The sequence below is a fragment of the Eubalaena glacialis genome, chromosome 18, assembly GCF_028564815.1.
Source record: "Eubalaena glacialis isolate mEubGla1 chromosome 18, mEubGla1.1.hap2.+ XY, whole genome shotgun sequence".
Classification (NCBI taxonomy): Eukaryota; Metazoa; Chordata; class Mammalia; order Artiodactyla; family Balaenidae; genus Eubalaena; species Eubalaena glacialis.
The window spans coordinates 1,127,190-1,143,652 of NC_083733.1; the positions used below are offsets into that span (position 1 = coordinate 1,127,190).

General features: G+C 66.3%; 1 protein-coding gene across 4 annotated transcripts in view; it reads left to right on the forward strand.

Annotated features, from left to right (window-relative positions):
- The window catches only part of PIEZO1 (piezo type mechanosensitive ion channel component 1 (Er blood group)), a 50,444-nt gene that overhangs the window by 18,690 nt on the left and 15,291 nt on the right, over nucleotides 1–16,463 (forward strand). For 3 of the 4 annotated variants that reach the window (XM_061173017.1, XM_061173018.1, XM_061173019.1), the window contains exons 2-18: nucleotides 2,173–2,268; nucleotides 7,109–7,231; nucleotides 8,239–8,281; nucleotides 8,391–8,529; nucleotides 11,330–11,498; nucleotides 11,645–11,858; nucleotides 11,947–12,118; nucleotides 12,203–12,313; nucleotides 12,393–12,483; nucleotides 13,182–13,282; nucleotides 13,626–13,886; nucleotides 14,759–14,870; nucleotides 14,987–15,165; nucleotides 15,257–15,405; nucleotides 15,478–15,660; nucleotides 16,031–16,143; nucleotides 16,259–16,413. In XM_061173017.1, coding sequence (XP_061029000.1) covers nucleotides 2,173–2,268; nucleotides 7,109–7,231; nucleotides 8,239–8,281; nucleotides 8,391–8,529; nucleotides 11,330–11,498; nucleotides 11,645–11,858; nucleotides 11,947–12,118; nucleotides 12,203–12,313; nucleotides 12,393–12,483; nucleotides 13,182–13,282; nucleotides 13,626–13,886; nucleotides 14,759–14,870; nucleotides 14,987–15,165; nucleotides 15,257–15,405; nucleotides 15,478–15,660; nucleotides 16,031–16,143; nucleotides 16,259–16,413 — 2,411 coding nt within the window. Of the gene's footprint in view, nucleotides 1–2,172; nucleotides 2,269–7,108; nucleotides 7,232–8,238; nucleotides 8,282–8,390; nucleotides 8,530–10,960; nucleotides 11,135–11,329; nucleotides 11,499–11,644; nucleotides 11,859–11,946; nucleotides 12,119–12,202; nucleotides 12,314–12,392; nucleotides 12,484–13,181; nucleotides 13,283–13,625; nucleotides 13,887–14,758; nucleotides 14,871–14,986; nucleotides 15,166–15,256; nucleotides 15,406–15,477; nucleotides 15,661–16,030; nucleotides 16,144–16,258; nucleotides 16,414–16,463 lie in introns of those variants that run through there. The other variant, XM_061173020.1, reaches the window with a different exon arrangement.

Sequence of the window (16,463 nt, forward strand, 5' to 3'; positions counted from 1 at the left end):
GAGATCCTTCACTGATTTCTGGGGTTGTTTGTTCTTTTATTTTGGTAGAATACACATAAGATAAAATTTACCATCTTAACCATTTTATTTATTTATCATTATTAAGTTTGGGGGCCACGCCACGCAGCATGCGGGATCTTAGTTCCCCGACCAGATATCGAGCCTGTGGCCCCTGCAGTGGAAGCGCAGAGTCTTAACCGCTGGACCGCCAGGGAAGTTCCTTAACCATTTTTAAGTGTACGGTTCAGTGGCATTAAGTACATTCTCAGGATGGTGCAACCGTCACCACCACCTCTGGAACTTTGCATCTTCCCAGACTGAAACCCTCATCTGGGAAGCACTAGCTCCGTCTCCCCATCCTGGGTCAGGGTCAGGGTCAGCGTCAGCGTCAGAGCCAGAGCCAGGCCTCCAGGAGTTTCCCCAGGACCTGCACCGCGTTCGCCTCCGTCACGGGCTAGTGAACGCCATTGCTGGTGCGCGTGTGCTTGTTCAGCTCTGGTGTCCTTGGCGGATCAGAACATGAGTACCTCAGGGCAGAGACCTGCAGCGTGCGCCCTCAGGAGAAAGTTACCTGGATGGCTGGGTGGGTGGGTACCACCTGGCTGGCACTGTGGAAGGAGAGGGGCAGAACCCAGCAGGCTGAAAAGTGCAGCTCTGGGAAACAGAAAGGAACTTTACAAGCCTTTGCCGTAAATGCATTTCCCTCCTGCCTCTTGGGCCAGATCAGATTGATTTTTTTGCTTGTTTTTACGAAAACGTCTATGTGTGGAAAAGCTTTAGATTTTGAGTTGAGCTGTTGGCTATGGCAGGTGTACGCGGTGGAAGGAGGCTGCTTAGCTTTAGGGGAGCAGGAGGGCGCGGCAGCGTCCAGGAAGGAAGGCGGCCTGACCAGAGCTCGGGACCGCGGCACTGGCCGTGTGGTGCTCCGGGGCTTCCTCATTGGTCGGGTGATGGGGGGCTTAAGGAGACAGTGGGAAGGGGCTGAACACCCCATCTGGCCCTGCCACCTGCTGCGGGGAGATTGTCTGTATAGCTGAGTCTGTGGCCGGGTTCAGGTCGGCTTGTTCTGGACCAGGCCGTCCAGACGGCTGCTAAGTGGCGGTCCAGCCATTGCTGGGCTCACGGGCCACACCTGGGGGTCTGAGGGGCAGAGAGCAGAGGTGGGAGAGTGACCCCCTCTTGGAGACCCGATCTGGGGTGGGCTTCTATCCCGTGCAGCTCTGCTCAATCACGATGACTGGGCAGTGAGGCTGGGCCGTCCGCGGGGGCCGGGGGTTGGATCCGTGGTGGACACTGGCGCCCACAGCCAACTGCTCTGTCCTGGGCCTGGGTGGGCAGGGCTGGGTCACCCGGGCCCGCTTGCTGGCCGTGGTGATTGAGGAGCAGCATGGGCAGAGGTGGCTCCAGCCTGGGGACCTCGCCAGGGTTGCCCACGCGATGCTGGTCTCCTCTGGGCAGCGAGCGGGGCTTTCCTGGCCCAGCCCCCTCTCGGGCCCCCGGGAAAGGCTGAGTGGCCCGGTTGCTCAGTGACGAGACCTGAGTTGGGACACACGGCACCTCCCTGGCATCCCCAGACCCCCTCACTTCCTGGGGGCGGGTGAGGTCCCAGCACCCACTGCACTTCATCAGGATGGGGTCAGCAGCACGAGACGTGGGGGGCACCCTCGAGTCAGTGAGGGGAGAGGTGGAGCGGCTGCAGACACGTGCGTGACTCGTGCCCCGGGCGACGTGCTGGGGGGCCCAGCCGTGGCCGGAGTGGGCGCACCCGGCTGTCTGGGAGGCAGAGGTGGGGGGAGGAGGCTAAGAGAGCTGGACCCCAAAATCAGCCGTGCTGTGTGTTGACTGAAAACATAACATCTTACAAAGGAGAGAAAGCAAGTCGGGAGAATGTCATGACCTCAGGGTTGGCCGCGTGGCAGGGGCTCTGCAGACACGACGGCCACGCTTGTCAGTGGACAGCAGAGCCGTCGTGAGTCAGGCACGGTGCTCCCGGTAACAGTGACACGTCACGCATTGAGCGAGGTCGCTCGCCCACGCAGGGAGGTGGCAGCCTCGCAGCGGTGACACGCACAGCACCCACGGCAGAGAGGCTCGGGGCGATGGTGGGGGGCGCGGGGCTGGCTGCCTCCGCCCCCCAGCGGCCGGGCTGACCGCGTCCTGTTTCCTCCGCAGCCTGCCTCTTCCGCGTCAACGCGCTCTCGCTGGTCTACCTGCTGTTCCTGCTGCTGCTGCCCTGGTTCCCGGGCCCCTCCCGGCACAGCATCCAAGGTAAGGGCGGGCAGGGCTCTGCAGGGGGTGGCGGGGTGACTCGGGGTCTCGGAGCTCTTTGTCCAGGTGCCTGGGGGGTGGGGGAGCGTTGGGGCCCCGGCAGAACCGGGCAGGGATGGACTTTCTCCGCGGTTGAAGAGCCGCCAGGGAAGGATGGGTGGTCCTGAGTTTCATTTTTCATGGTGGACCCTTGGCTGGTTTCAGAACCTCTTTTCTGACCTCATGTCACAGGGGCCATGATGCAGGATGCCCCTGGGGTGTCCCCTGGCCGTGGGCTGGGCCGCCTTCCCACCGGGTCCCTCCCCCAAGCCCCACCCTGTCCCAGCGCCGTCCTTGCAGCCCATCTGCTCTGAGCGGTTGCGGCCAACCTTAAGTCCAGCTGCTGCGCGGCTCCCCCGCCCCGCCGTGGACTCGGGCTCCATCCACATGCGCTCGGCGTGCTGCGGGGCCTCGGCTTCCCCCCGGCCACCTCGTCGTCGGAGTTATGGGGTAGCTGGGCGCACGGTGGTCTCCACCTAGTTCTGAGCTCTTGGAGGGCGGCCTTTGTGTCCGCCAGGCAGATGGGTGGGAAGGCCCATCAGGGCGCCTGGGCTCCCAGGACGGTGTGGACGGTGGCGCCCACGACACGGGCTCGTCCGAGAGGAGCTGGAGCGGAGAGGACCCCTGCGTAGGAGGTGCCCTGTCCCCTGCCCAGCAGAGCACGGGCCCCTGTGAAGGGAACACAGGCCTGCAGGCGGGTGGCACGGGAAGGGGGCACGGCTGAGGGGTCCCTTCGCGCTGGGGCTCCCACCAGATGCTCTCTGGGTGCTTCTGGATCTGCTGTCGTCCCAGCTTCTCGGTGAGGACAGGTGCCTGGGAACTGCTCTGTGCCTCGTGGGTAGGGAGGCCGTTAGGTTTTGGAGGGTGAAGAGAGGCGCCCAGGCTTAAAAGAGGGTCCCCAGGGAGCAAGTTGTCAGGGTGTGACACCCCGTGCCCGGCGGGCCGAGGGTTTGGCCGAGACCCTGGAGGGAGGCATGCCCACGCACTGCCCCCGGGGGGTGCTGGCCACTCTGGGGCCTCGGGCATGGCCTGTGGCTGCTGAGACCACCCCACACTGAGCGGCCACACGACACGTCCCCACTCACCGTCCAGAGGTCGGAGTCTGGCCCGGGCCTCACGGGGCGAAAGCCCAGGTGTCACAGGGCTGGTCCCTCCTGGAGCCTCTGGGGAGCACCTGCTTCCTCATCTTTTCCAGCTTCTTGGCTCGGGGCCTCTCTCTCCATTGTCCAGGTTGGCGATGGCCAGTCAATGACAGTCACCCCCTGTCACTCTGACTCTGCCCTCCTGCCCCCTGTCCACAGTTAGGACCTCCCCTTCCAGGGAGACCAGGAGCAGCTCCCTGTTGGAAGTCCAGCTGATTGGCACCGTTGGTTCCCCTTTGCTGTGTCAGGAAGCACTCACAGGGCCCCAGGATTGGGCGTGGATTTCCCTGGAGGAGTGTCATTCTGCCTTCTACAGGGTGGCAGGTCACCCCTCCCCGGCCTGTGGCCTCTGGTGGTAACCCCCTCATCAGCCTCTCTCCCCACTTGGGGCACTCATACTGAGCCCTGATCTTGGAGTGTGGGTAGAATTCAGGGGAGGGGCCCCAGCACGGGGGCGGAGCAGGGAGCCACGGGGGACCCCAGGCCAGACCCCTCCCCAGCCGGCTGCCCCAGCTGCCCCCCAACTCCCAGCTCCCTGGGGAGGGCTGCTGGGCAGAGTCTGCCATCCAGGCCTTCCTCTCCTCTCCGTGGACCCCGTTCCCGGGCTCTCGGCTCAGAGCGGCTTGTTCCGTCAATATTTCCTGCCCCCTAGCAACTGGGAACACTTGCTTCTACTTGGCAGCGGGGGAAGCACAGGCTCCCGGCCAGGGCAGGAGCCCAGAGTGGGGAAGGGTCAGGGAGCAGAGGGGGAGGCGCTGGGGAGACTTGCCCGCCTGACCTCCATCCGTCCCTCTGTCCCGCCCCAGAGGCCCTTCAGGGGCAGGGAGGTTGCCGGGTTTTTCCGGGCAGGAGAGAGGAAAATGTGAGGCCTGCCCGTGCCTGTGCCGCAGCTGGGCCTCGGCGCCGGCAGCAGGTGGAAGGTCTGAGGCTGTGCAGGGTGCCCGTGGGCGCCGATTCCTGGCCCCATCCCCGTGGGGGCGTCAGCCTGACCCCGGCTCCCTGTGCAGGGCGGAGAGGGGTCAGGACCATCACTTTGCCGGGCGATGGGGCGGCGGCCATGGGCCACGTGCCCCGCGCAGGGCAGGGCAGGGCAGGGCAGAGGTGCAGCAGAGCTGCAGGTAGACCCGAGGGTCAACTCCTGGCAACCTGATTAATGTTTAGGGACTCAGGGAGGCCCTGTCCCTGCCTTAGAACAAAACGGGCCCCGCGGCTGCTCGCGGGAGAGGGTGCACCTGCCCCTGGAGCCCCTCGGCTCTGCTTTCACTCAGGTGCTGTTTGGACGTGGTGGGCCTGGCGGGCGGGTCTGGTTCACCTCGCAGAGCAGTCAGTGCACCGGGAGGCTCCCTGTCTTTGCTGGGTGAGGGGATGAGAGGCTCTGCCGTCCTCCCCAGACCTGCGCCCTCCTGCCTGTGAGCAGACGACGCCCCGGGGTCGGCAGAGCAGATGGGACCCCGCTCCCCCCGGCCAGGGCCTCGTGCTCAAACTCTGATGTCCCCCCGTGGGGACCCTGTCCCTCCCTGCCCCACCTGTGCACCGTCCTCGGTGTGACGGGGCCTCGGACGACCGGAGGACGCCCCTTCCCTCAGCTCTGCTTGCCCAGATCGCGTCAGGAGGGCGAGGTCTGCAAGCCGCTCGCCGTAGCACCGGAGCCGGGCCCAGGGTGGGCGCCGCACCCACGAGGGGCCGGGGCTGCCCCAGAACAGGGCCGTGGGAGCGGGGCCTTCGTGGCAGCAGGTAGTGCCGAGGGCGGAGATGCCCTGGAGCGTTTGCGGGCTGAGTGGCCGCGTCAGGGAGGTTTGGGGCTCAACCCGCTGCCCGCTCTGGGTCAGACAGATGCTCCTTGTACCCGCCACGAGCCTCCCTCTCTTCTGCTCCTGGAGCCACAGCCTCCCGGCCCCACTTCCTGCTTCTCCAGATTCCTGCCTGAGCCTAAAGTCCCTGAGCGGAGCCCCGGCTCCTTCAGGAGGAGAGACTTCCGTGTGACCCCTGCCCTGCACGACAGAGGTGGGGTTGCCTGCCCACGAAGGCAGGCCCCTTCCTTCCGCGGCGCTCCTGTGCTGTGCAGGCCTCACGTGACCGAACGAGTGACCCCAGGTCAAGGAGAGAGGCAGGCGGCACTTCCAGCGAGTGCAGTGTGTGGTCTAGCGCCCGTACGCACCCTGCGCGCGCCCGCCAGCGACGCTCGCTCCTTCTGACACTCCGGGCCGAACCTCGGAATCCACTGGGGTAGACTCTAGTGGTCACCTGCCACACCCTTTATCCCTCCTGGGCAATTCAGGAGCCCCACACTGGCTTGACCCCCCTCCCCCTCTGAAATCAGAGCTGCCCTTTGGCCTCACCCAACACTGCTGTCAGCCATCCCTCTATCCTCTCATTCTCCATCCAACCATCCTCTAATCCATACATCCTCCCATCCTCCCACCCACCCATTCATTCATATATCTGTCCTCTAATCCATCCATCCATTCTCCCATCCATCCCTCCTTCTTTCCTTCCATCCATCCATCCTCCCATCCGTTCATTGATTTATCTGTTCTCCAATCCATCCATCTGTCCATCCCTTCATCCATCCTTCCATCCATCCATCCCTCCTCCCAACTATCTATCCTCCCATCCATCCATCCATCCTCTCATCCATTCATCCATCCCTCCTTCCTTCCATCCATCCCCCATCCCATCATCCCCCATCCATCCATCCATCTCTCCTCCCAACCATCTATCCTCCCATCCATCCATCCATCCTCTCGTCCATTCATCCATCCCTCTTTCCGTCCATCCATCTATCTCCCATCCATTCCCCCACCTATCCCCCATCATACATCCTTTCATCTACCATTTATCCATCCTTTCTCCCATCTATCCATCCATCCTTCCATCCTCCCATCCATCCATTTATCCTCCCATCCATTTGTTCCCCATCCATCCCCCCATCCCTTCATCCATCCATCCCTCCTGCCATCCATTCATCCATCCATCCATTCATTCCTCCTCCCATACATCAACTCATCATGTGAATTCCCAGGGTACAGCCACCTCTTGGAGCCTGAGGCTTTGTTCTGTGGGCAGGAGAGCATCCCAGCTTCGATAAGCAGTGTGGTGGAGTGCTGGGCAGGGCCTTCCCTGGATGGTGCGTGCTTTCAGCCCGCATTGGGCATGAAGCAGCACCCCGCTGCCAGGGCCAAGCAGCAACACAGATGTTTCCTGGATACATGAGCAACACTGAAGGTGGCCCCCCAGCCCGAGGGGGCCTTTCCTTCCTGCACTGGCTCTGCCCCCACTGCTCCACGCCCCAGGAAGGGGGCAAGACCAAGCGCAGGCAGGATGGGTGTACTATACTCTGCTGATTCCTCGCTGTGCGACTGTGGGCAAGTCACTTCGCCTCTCTGTGTCCATTTCCCACTCTGTAAATTGGGGTCATGACAGTGCTGGACCACGGGGCTGTGGTGAGCAGTCAGTGGGATGGTGTAGGAGGGGTGTGCTGCATGAGCTCGCTGCTCACGGCCCCTTAAGACCCTGGGTGCGTGTCTTGGGTTGGTGGACACAGCCTCGCTCAGGGCTGATAGCCAGGGCTGAGTGGCCTTGACCGATCTGCTCCCTCCCCATCCCCCACTCCAGGCCCGGCTGCGCGCCAGCCTCACCCCTGCCATCTCTGCCTCCAGGTCACACTGGCCGCCTCCTCCGAGTCCTGCTGGGCTTCAGCCTCCTCTTCCTGGCAGCCCACCTCACCTTCCAGATATGCCTGCATACCATGCCCCACCTGGACCAGCTTCTGGGGCCGAGCTGTGAGTCACCAAAGGGCCAGGAAGGGTGTGCCTGGGGGCAGCAGGCCTGGGGGAGAGCCGATGGCCTCCTGAGCGACTGGAGAGCCTGGGGCGGGTTGGGGAGCCTCACGCTCCTCGGAAAGGTCAGCTCAGCCTCAGGGGCCGCCCTGCCTCACCCAGGCGTTGCCTAATATGGGCCGCTTCTGAGTGCCCAGCCACGGTTTACATCCAGCCCAAATGGCCCAGCTCAAGTGCCCCGGTAATAGGTGGCCGTGGGGCAGGGCTGAACACCGGCCCAGTGCTGGTCCCAGAGCCCAGTGTCCGGGCAGCCCCGGTCTTCTCAGGCCCCTCCCTCTCACATCTTCCTCCTGAGCCCTCTGGGGCAGAGACTTAGCTGGGGGGCGGGCCCTGGTGTGCCGCCCGCCCACTGTCCTGCGACCTTTCACCCTGAGGATGGAATCCCCAGCCGGCGCCCAGCCCTCCCACCTCCACTGACACTACCGCCCCAGTGTTCAGATGACGGAACCCTGGGCTCCCATCCCCACTGCCTGGTGGGGTCTCCCACCTCCATGTCCTACTGGCTCGTGGCGGGCAGGGTGTCCCACTCCGCTTCCCATTTTCATTCCGTGAAGATCGTGCCTCTCCTGCAGTTTGGAAACTGGAGAGAAGTCAGGTGCCTCGAGGGCCCTCTGGTCCTGGCGGCTCTTAGACCAGCCCTCCCCACTCGGGCCCCCAAGGAGCAGCCGGCCTCGGCCGATGGGTCCGAGAGCCCAGCCCAGCCTCCCGGGCCACACAACGCCCAGCTGGGCCATGAAACCCATTCTGCCAGGCAGAACTAATGGGCTTTGATCTGCCCAGCTTTCCCCGGCTGGGCCTCAGTTACCCGACCGGCGGAGGCAGCGTTCTCAAGCACCCCCGGACACCAGGGGTTCTGTGGCTCTGGGGCTCCCGAGGCCCCCCTGGCAACACGGAAGGGGTTTCTCAGCACCCACCCGCCTGACCCGGTTCCCCCGTGCCTCTCTCTGCAGGCAGCACCTGGGACACCATCTCCCGACACATAGGGGTCACGAGGTGAGTCCCCCAGCCTCCCTCGGGGATTTCCTGGGCCTCCAGCTCCCGGGGTGCCCCCACTGGCACCTGCCCCCCTGAGCCGGCCACGGGCTCTCCCCGCCCTCCACAGGCTGGACCTGAAGGACGTGCCCAGCGCCATCCGCCTGGTGGCCCCCGACCTGGGTGTCCTGGCGGCCTCCTCCTTGTGCCTTGGCGTCTGCAGGCGCCGCACGCAGATGGCCCGGCGGAGCCAGCGCGCCCAGGAGCCGGTGAGGGATGGGGGCGCACCTGTGTCCCAGCCATCTGAGGACTATTTTACTTTCTCTTTCTTTCTCCCTCCCTATCTCTTTCTTTCTAAAAATGTGGACGTTTTAGTTGTAAAAGTCCGTATATGCCCACGATGGAGAGACAGCAACGGAGGAGGTCAAGTGCACGTCCCCGTGGGGGGTTGCTAGCAATGCAGCGCGTGGTCCTAGTGTGTGCAGGAACCCCAGGCAGCGTCTGCGCCTTTAGAGCTGCCCCTGGAAGAGGGTCTTCGGGGCCGCAGGGCAGTAGGGAGTCAGCGCTGTTGGAGGATGGTCTGCGCCAGCCGTCAGGGAGCACCTAGGGACCGATGGGTTAATGGACAGACGATGTTTGAGCAGACGTGCCCACGGTGGGGGCATCGGTGGGCTGTGTCAAGGCAGGGGCTGTGTCGGCTCAGAGGCCTGAAGCAGGGCCCTCTGCCAGAGTCCTCGGGGTCCCCCTGGGCTCTTCCCTCCGTGTCCTCTCCTGTCCCTGCACGAGGGCTCTGGTCTCGCGCCCAGTCTGGGCCCCTCACACTCGGCCTCAGCCTCTGTCCAGTAGGACCTGGTCTCCAGAGCTGGGCCGGGTCTGTGGCCATCCAGGGTCCCTGCCCGGGAGGCCCTGGGGGGCCACAGGCTCACGCCCTTAGCCCCAGTGTCCACTGGTCCAGCAGCTGATGCTTGCGGAAACGAGGACCTCAGTCCCCAGGGAGGAGGGGACTTCCCACTGCAGGTCGAGGCGGGGCTCAGCCTACAGCTGACCTGCCCATCCCCCAAGTCCTGCAGGGCAAGGCTGGTACCCGCATTTCAGAGGGGGAGACGGGGGCCTGGAGGTGGAGTGGCTCTTCTGGGCACTTGTGGGGGTCAAGTGGGGCTGGGACCGCCCTGCTGCGTGGGCACCGGCGGGCGCAGGGGCCAAGGAGGCCTCTGGTTTCCTCGTTAGCAGAGCCAGGGCTTCCCAGAACAGCTCCACTGGGAAGGGGCTGGCTTGTTCCCCACGCCTGGGGCGGGCAGGAGGGCCCATCACCCCTCGGAGCACAGGGCTGTCCTGGCAGCCCCTGGGGGCTGGACTCTGGCCCCGGGGCGGCTGGTGTAGACAGACCTCAGAGCAAGGCCATGGGGGCCCATCACAGGCGCCCGGAGTTCAAGGCCAGAAGCATCCCCAGCGCCCCTGTGTGGATGCTGCCACCTGGCAGGGCCGCGGCACACGTGGCTGCACACGATCTGTGTACACGCGCCCGTCCTGACTTGGCACACGTGGGTCCGTGCCTGCCCTGAGGGGGTCATTGGGGCTGTGGTGGGAGGTGCGTCCTGGGGGGCCGGCCGAGGCGGGGCTGGAGCCGGGCCTGGGTGGGCTGGACCATGCGGGTGGCCCCCAGCAGCTGTCCTTGCGCCCAGCAGCTGCCTCTGTTCTTCCCACTCCCAGAAACGCTCATTTTCCACGGCAGCTTTCCCAGGGCCGGGGCCAGGCTGTGGGCAGGGTTGAGCTCTGGCCTGGCTGCAGCGCCTTCCAGCAGCTGTGCCCCTGTCCCCCCGTTCTGGTACATAATGGGGGGACCCTGGGTACTGCTCTGACCCCAGGGCTGGGCCTCTGTCCTGGCCTGTCCCCTCCCCTCCTTCCAGGCACGGCTCAGTGGCACCTCCCTGGAGCCTGCCCCGTGCCCCACCCTCATTTGACCGGCAGGAAACAGACTCAGAGAGGTTAGGGGGCTCACCAAGGCTGCACAGGCGAGGCCCCTAACTCCCGACTCGAAGCCGGCGTGTGACCAGGGCGCCTGGCCCCTGAGCCTGTGCTCTCAGCCTGGACACCGAGGGCCACCTCCGCCACGGGGCAGGGCATAGGCATGGCGCCCGTGTTACAGCTGGGGACACGGGGGCTGGGCGTCTGACAAAAGAGTCTGTGTTCTTTCTGCCTCCCCCTGGCCTCCCTGGTTCCAGGAAACAGCTCTGTTCTGGGAAACCCTGAGGTGGGACCAGGGCAGCAGGCCCTGGTGGGTCTCTGTGCCCCGCAGGCAGTTGAGGCCGGGAAGGGCCGCCCAGGTGTGCATCTCACTCTCCAGAAGCCCCACCAGGCAGCAGAGCAGGAGCCGGCTGCACCCTGGGCGCTGTCCTCCCTGGCTGTGTGATTTGGGGTCCCCTCCGAGCCTCCGTCGCTGTACTTACGAGGAAGGTGCCGTGAGGCCAAGGATAGGGTGTAGAGGTGCCCTGTAACTGTAGAGTGAGATGCACACGTGGCTGTGCTGTGCGCTGCTTTTCTTTTTCCAAAATATCCCCACGCGGGCCCTCTCAGGCCAAGGGCACTGGGGACAGATGCAGGAACCTGTGGGCCTGCCCTGTCCTCGGGGTCCCCTGGTGAGGGTGGGGAGTAAAGAGGCCCTTGAGGGGCTCCGGAGCACTGTGAGGTCAGCCTGCTCGGGTCAGTCATCTGAGCGCCAAGCCTTGGCAGGAGCGTGTCTTGCTGTCGCAGTGGGCCGCCTCCAGGGCTGTGAACCCGAGTGAGGCGGTGGGAAGACGGTGGGTGGAGCTGGACCTGGACGGCAGCACGCGGCCACACTCAGGCTGGCGGCCCCGTGTCCTCGGAGGGCCCGCGGTGGGTGTGGGGAGGGGAGGGTGTGGGGCTGCAGTGGCGGCCCCCTCCCCCCTCCCCCTCCCCTCCCCTCCCCTCCCCTCCCCTCCCCCCTCCCCTCCCCTCCCTCCTCCCCTCCCCTCCCCCTCCCCTCCCCTCCCCTCCTCCCCCCTCCCCCCCCCACGCACCTGACTTCCCCCCGCCCCGTGACCTTGGCAGGATGATGATGATGGGGACGTGGACACCGGCTCCCTGGTGGGGCTGCAGGAAGCCCCTGCACTGCCCCGCAAGCGGAGATTGTGGCTGGCCGCCCGGTTCCGGATCACAGCCCACTGGCTGCTGGTGGCCGCTGGGCGGACTCTGGCCGTAGTGCTGCTCGCGCTGGCAGGTACCCCCTGGGCAGGGGGCTGGGACCCCACCACTGGCGGTCACACCGGCAGGGGTCTCGGCAGCCGAGCTCCCCACTGACCCGCGAGACGGCGGTCAGGCTGCCCAGGCCAGGAGTGACCCTGTGTGCCTCTGCCTGGCCTGCAGGCATCGCCCACCCCTCAGCCTTCTCCAGTGTCTACTTCCTGCTCTTCCTGACCATCTGCACCTGGTGGGCCTGCCACTTTCCCATCAGCCCCTTGGGCTTCAGTGCACTCTGCGTCATGGTGGGCTGCTTTGGCGCCGGCCATCTCCTCTGCCTCTACTGCTACCAGACGCCCCTCGCCCAGTCCATGCTCCCACCTGCCAGCATCTGGGCCAGGTGAGGGTTCGCCCATGGGGCCCCGGCCCTGCCCACCTGGCACCCGTGACTTCCTCGCCGCAGTCAGTAACGCACCTTCTGTGGGCAGGGTGTTCGGTCTCAAGGACTTCGTGGCCCCCGCCAACTGCTCCAGCCCCAACGTGCTGGTCCTCAACACCAGCCACGACTGGCCCGTCTACGTGAGCCCTGGCATCCTGCTGCTTCTCTACTACACCGTGACCTCGCTCCTGAAGCTCCGAGTGCGCCAGCCCGCGGACTGGGTCAGTGCCCAGGCCAGCGCCCTGTGTCCCCCGCACCCCTCGGGCCGGGGTGTGGGGCTGAGCTCTCCCCTCCGGTCTCCGCAGGGGAAGGAGGCGGCCGGGGACGACGAGGAGTGGGAGGTGGAGCTGACCGAGGTGGACCGGTGGCCCCAGGGCCAGGCCAGGGCTGCAGCCACCAAGGAGGAGGCCACCCAGGTGAGGGGTCTGGACTGAGCGGTGGGGCTGCCGCCCCCCTGCCCCCAGGCTCGGCTCACGGGCCTTGGCTTGTCTGCAGCACACGATGCCCGTGCCCGTGCCGCCGGACCCTGAGGACAACTGCATCGTGCACGACCTCACGGGCCACAGCGCTGTCCAGCAGCGGCCCCGTGAGTATGACGCGGCCGCACGGCTGCTGCCCCCTGGTGGCCTCGCCCGGTCGGCCTGTCCCGCTGCGCACCTCTGTGGGGCTGCCCAGGGCGGGCGCGGTAGCTGTGATGCTCGTGGAACCCGAGACCCTGCCGGGGTCTCCAGTCTCCCCCCTGCCTTCCAGTCCCCAGAGACCTTGACTGCTCTGCCTTGGGCTGCCTCTGCGGCTACCTGGGAGCTGTGTAGACAGGGTCCCCAGGGCAGGGCTTTGTGGTGCTTTTTCCTTTTCCTTTTTTTTTGGTACTAAGCCTCGATTTCCATTTTACAAAGCAGAGGATGAAGCCGCTGGCCTCGGGGGCTGGCATCTGGGGACATGGGTGCTCACAGAGCTGGAAGGGGATCAGGGCAGTCTCCTCCACCCCATCCCTTCAGAGTCTCGGAAACCAAGGCCCGGAGAGGGGCGAGGACTGGCCAGGGTCCCACAGCACATCGGGAACAGGGTCGGACAGGAGCCCGGGCCCTTTGCCCGTGTCTTCCGCCCCCAGTGCCCCATGAGCCTGTGCCAGCCGTGGCCCCCCTCCACCTGGGCTGCGGCTCCAGCACGCTGTCTGCATTTTCGGGCCCAGTTGGGTGTGGGCAAGGGGCTCGGGCCTGTTGACGCTGGAGTTTCCCCAGCAGGGGTCTCGCCTCCCTGGTGACCCCTGCCCTCACCCCTCAGCGCACCCCAGGCTGACTGGGCTTAAGGAGACGTCTCCGTTGCACGGCCTGGGCCACCTCATCATGGACCAGAGCTACGTATGTGCCCTCATTGCCATGATGGTAAGGGCGCTGGCCCGGGCCACCCCTCGGGCTGGGGCTTCCCGCGGGCTCCCTCGCGACAGATGGTGTCCCGGTGCCTTGTCGCCAGAAGCGGTTGGGGCTGTGACCTGCTAGGCCAAGAGCAGCCCCGGCCAGCCCCCAGGCGCGTGTGTGAGTGCGCGCATACGTGCGGTGGGTGTGTGGGTGTGCCAGGGCCGCTCTCCGGGCCAGCGGGGCAGGTTGGCCTTCCTGTCGGAGCGCCACCCCGGCCCCGGGGGCCCACCGCCTCATCAGCCTGGGGGAAGGGGGTCTGGGCGCCGGGCCGGGTGTCCCACGCAGCGCTACCCACGCCCCGGCCGTCCAGGTGTGGAGCATCACGTATCACAGCTGGCTGACCTTCGTGCTGCTGCTCTGGGCCTGTCTCATCTGGACCGTGCGCAGCCGCCACCAGATGGCCATGCTCTGCTCGCCGTTCATCCTGCTCTACGGGCTGGCGCTCTGCAGCCTGCGCTACGTGTGGGCCATGGACCTGCAGCCCGAGCTGCCCACCGCCCTGGGCCCCGTCAGCCTGCGCCAGCTGGGGCTGGAGCACACCCGCTACCCCTGCCTGGACCTGGGCGCCATGGTGAGTCTGCTGCCGCCCCTTGAGCGCCTGTGAGGATGCCACGCTGCCCGTTGTCCAGCTCCCAGTGCCGTGGGCGCTCTGGAGCCTGGGGCCCGTGTCTGGTTGTCACCAGGGTCACCCAGCTAGCCCGGAGTAGTTGCTCGAAGAGCGTTTGTTGAATGAACGAGTGATGACCTCGTGTTGCTGGGGGTGTCATCCCATCTGCCTGACACGGGCTCTGTGAGCATCGCACGCGGCCCCTGGGTCTCAGTGAGTGTCTGTGCCTTTGCCGTGTCCCCTTCTGGGACAGGCCATTGCACCTGGACGTCCGTGCTGCTGCCAGTCACGTGTTGGGGGCCTGTGGGTTAGTAATATCTCACTGTGCGAGCCCAGGAGCCTGCAAGTGTGCAAACACCTGTGACCCCGCGTTCACCTGCGGGTCTGTGTGCAAACGGGGTGGTGTGTGAGTGCAGGAGCTGCTGTGTGGGAGCGTGTGCGTCTGTGCGTGAACTCGTGCGCGCGTAGGAGAGGCTGAGCTTCTGCCAGCAGGGAGGCTGGCGCGTGGGCGCCGGGCGGGCCGCCTTCCCGCTGCGGTCTCACCCCCGGCTCCCGGCTCCTCCGGCCGGGCCCGGCTTCGGGGTTCCGGCCCCCACTCAGTGGAGCTGTCCCCGCCCCCCAGCTGCTGTGCACCCTGACCTGCGGTCTCACCCCCGGCCCCCGGCTCCTCCGGCCGGGCCCGGCTTCGGGGTGCCGGCCCCCACTCAGTGGCGCTGTCCCCGCCCCCAGCTGCTGTGCACCCTGGCCTGCGGTCTCACCCCCGGCCCCCGGCTCCTCCGGCCGGGCCCGGCTTCGGGGTTCCGGCCCGCACTCAGTGGCGCTGTCCCCGCCCCCAGCTGCTGTGCACCCTGACCTTCTGGCTCCTGCTGCGCCAGTTCGTGAAGGAGAAGCTGCTGAAGAGGGCACGGGACCCCGTGGCGCTGATGGAGGTCACCGTGGCCGCCACAGGTGAGCGGGCCGGGCGGCGGGGGAAGGGGGGAAGGGGGGGGCGCGGGCGCGGCCCCTCCCCCACCCGCCTGGTCCTGAGGCCGCGCCCCCCTCGCCCCACCCCGCCCGGCCCGCAGAGCCCACGCGGACGCGGACGCTGCTGCGGAGCCTGGGGGAGCTGGTCAGGGGCGTGTATGCCAAGTACTGGGTCTACGTGTGCGCCGGCATGTTCATCGTGGTCAGCTTCGCCGGCCGCCTTGTCGTGTACAAGATCGTCTACATGCTCCTCTTCCTGCTCTGCCTCACCCTCTTCCAGGTACCGGGGGCGGGGCGTGGGGGCACGGGGCGCGGGGCGCGGGCGTGCAGGGCCGCGCGGGCTGACCTCACCGCGCCTGGCTGGCCGGCAGGTCTACTACAGCCTGTGGCGGAAGCTGCTCAAGGCGTTCTGGTGGCTGGTGGTGGCCTACACCATGCTGGTGCTGGTGGCCGTCTATACCTTCCAGTTCCAGGACTTCCCCGCCTACTGGCGCAACCTGACCGGCCTCACGGATGAGCAGTGAGTCTTGGGCGCGGTGGGGAGGGGGCCGCGGCTGCCGCGCTGCCGGTACTGACACCCCCTCCTACACAGGCTGGGGGACCTGGGCCTGGAGCAGTTCAGCGTGTCTGAGCTCTTCTCCAGCATCCTGGTGCCTGGCTTCTTCCTGCTTGCCTGCATCCTGCAGCTGCACTACTGCCACAGGCCCTTCATGCAGCTCACGGACCCCGAGCACCGCCCCCCCCCCAGCGCCCCCACCCTGCGCTGGGCTCACAGGTGCGCCCGTCCTCCCTCCTGGGGCCTGCGGGTCTGCAGAGCGTCCCCTGAACCCGCACAGGGGAAGGCCGGTCTCGGGCGGGAATGGAGGCTGTACGGTTAGGGCGGGAGACCCGGAACGGGGTTGAGGCCTCGGCCGCTGCCTGCAGGTGCCGGGGCCTCAGGTACTGGATGTTTTCTCCGACCCGCGGGGATCACGACGTCAAGCCGGGCCCCACTCTCCCACCTAGTGGCTGCAGCACAGGGGTCCCAGCGCCGGGTGGGGGTTGGCAGGTGGGGCTTCTCTTGTCCCTGGGGAGGCAGGAATGGGAGGGGCTGCAGGGCACCCCAGGAACACGGGAGGGAAGGACACTTCGGGGCCCTGTCCCAGGCAGGACACAGTGAGCGGGACCCCCCTGCTGCAGCAAGAGGAAGAGGAGGCGGCACCCGGAGACGAGGGGCTGGGCGTGGCCGGCCCCCACCAGGCCATACAGGTCCCGGAGGGTAAGCTCAAGGTGCCCGGATCCTGAGCCCCGGAGCCCCGTCAGTACATGGGACAGGACGGCCCAGGCCACAGAGGCCCTGTTCCCTCCTCCTCACCGTCCCCCCAACCCCCCAGCCAGCAAGTGGGGCCTGGTGGCCGAGCGGCTACTGGACCTGGCTGCCGGCTTCTCGGACGTCCTCACCCGCACACAAGTGCTCACGCGGCGCCTGCTAGAGCTGCACGTCTTCAAGCTGGTGGCCCTGTACACCACGTGGGTGGCCCTGAAGGAGGTGAGTGTGGGCACGCTCAGGCACCCTCGCTGGCCTCCCTGGAGCCGGTA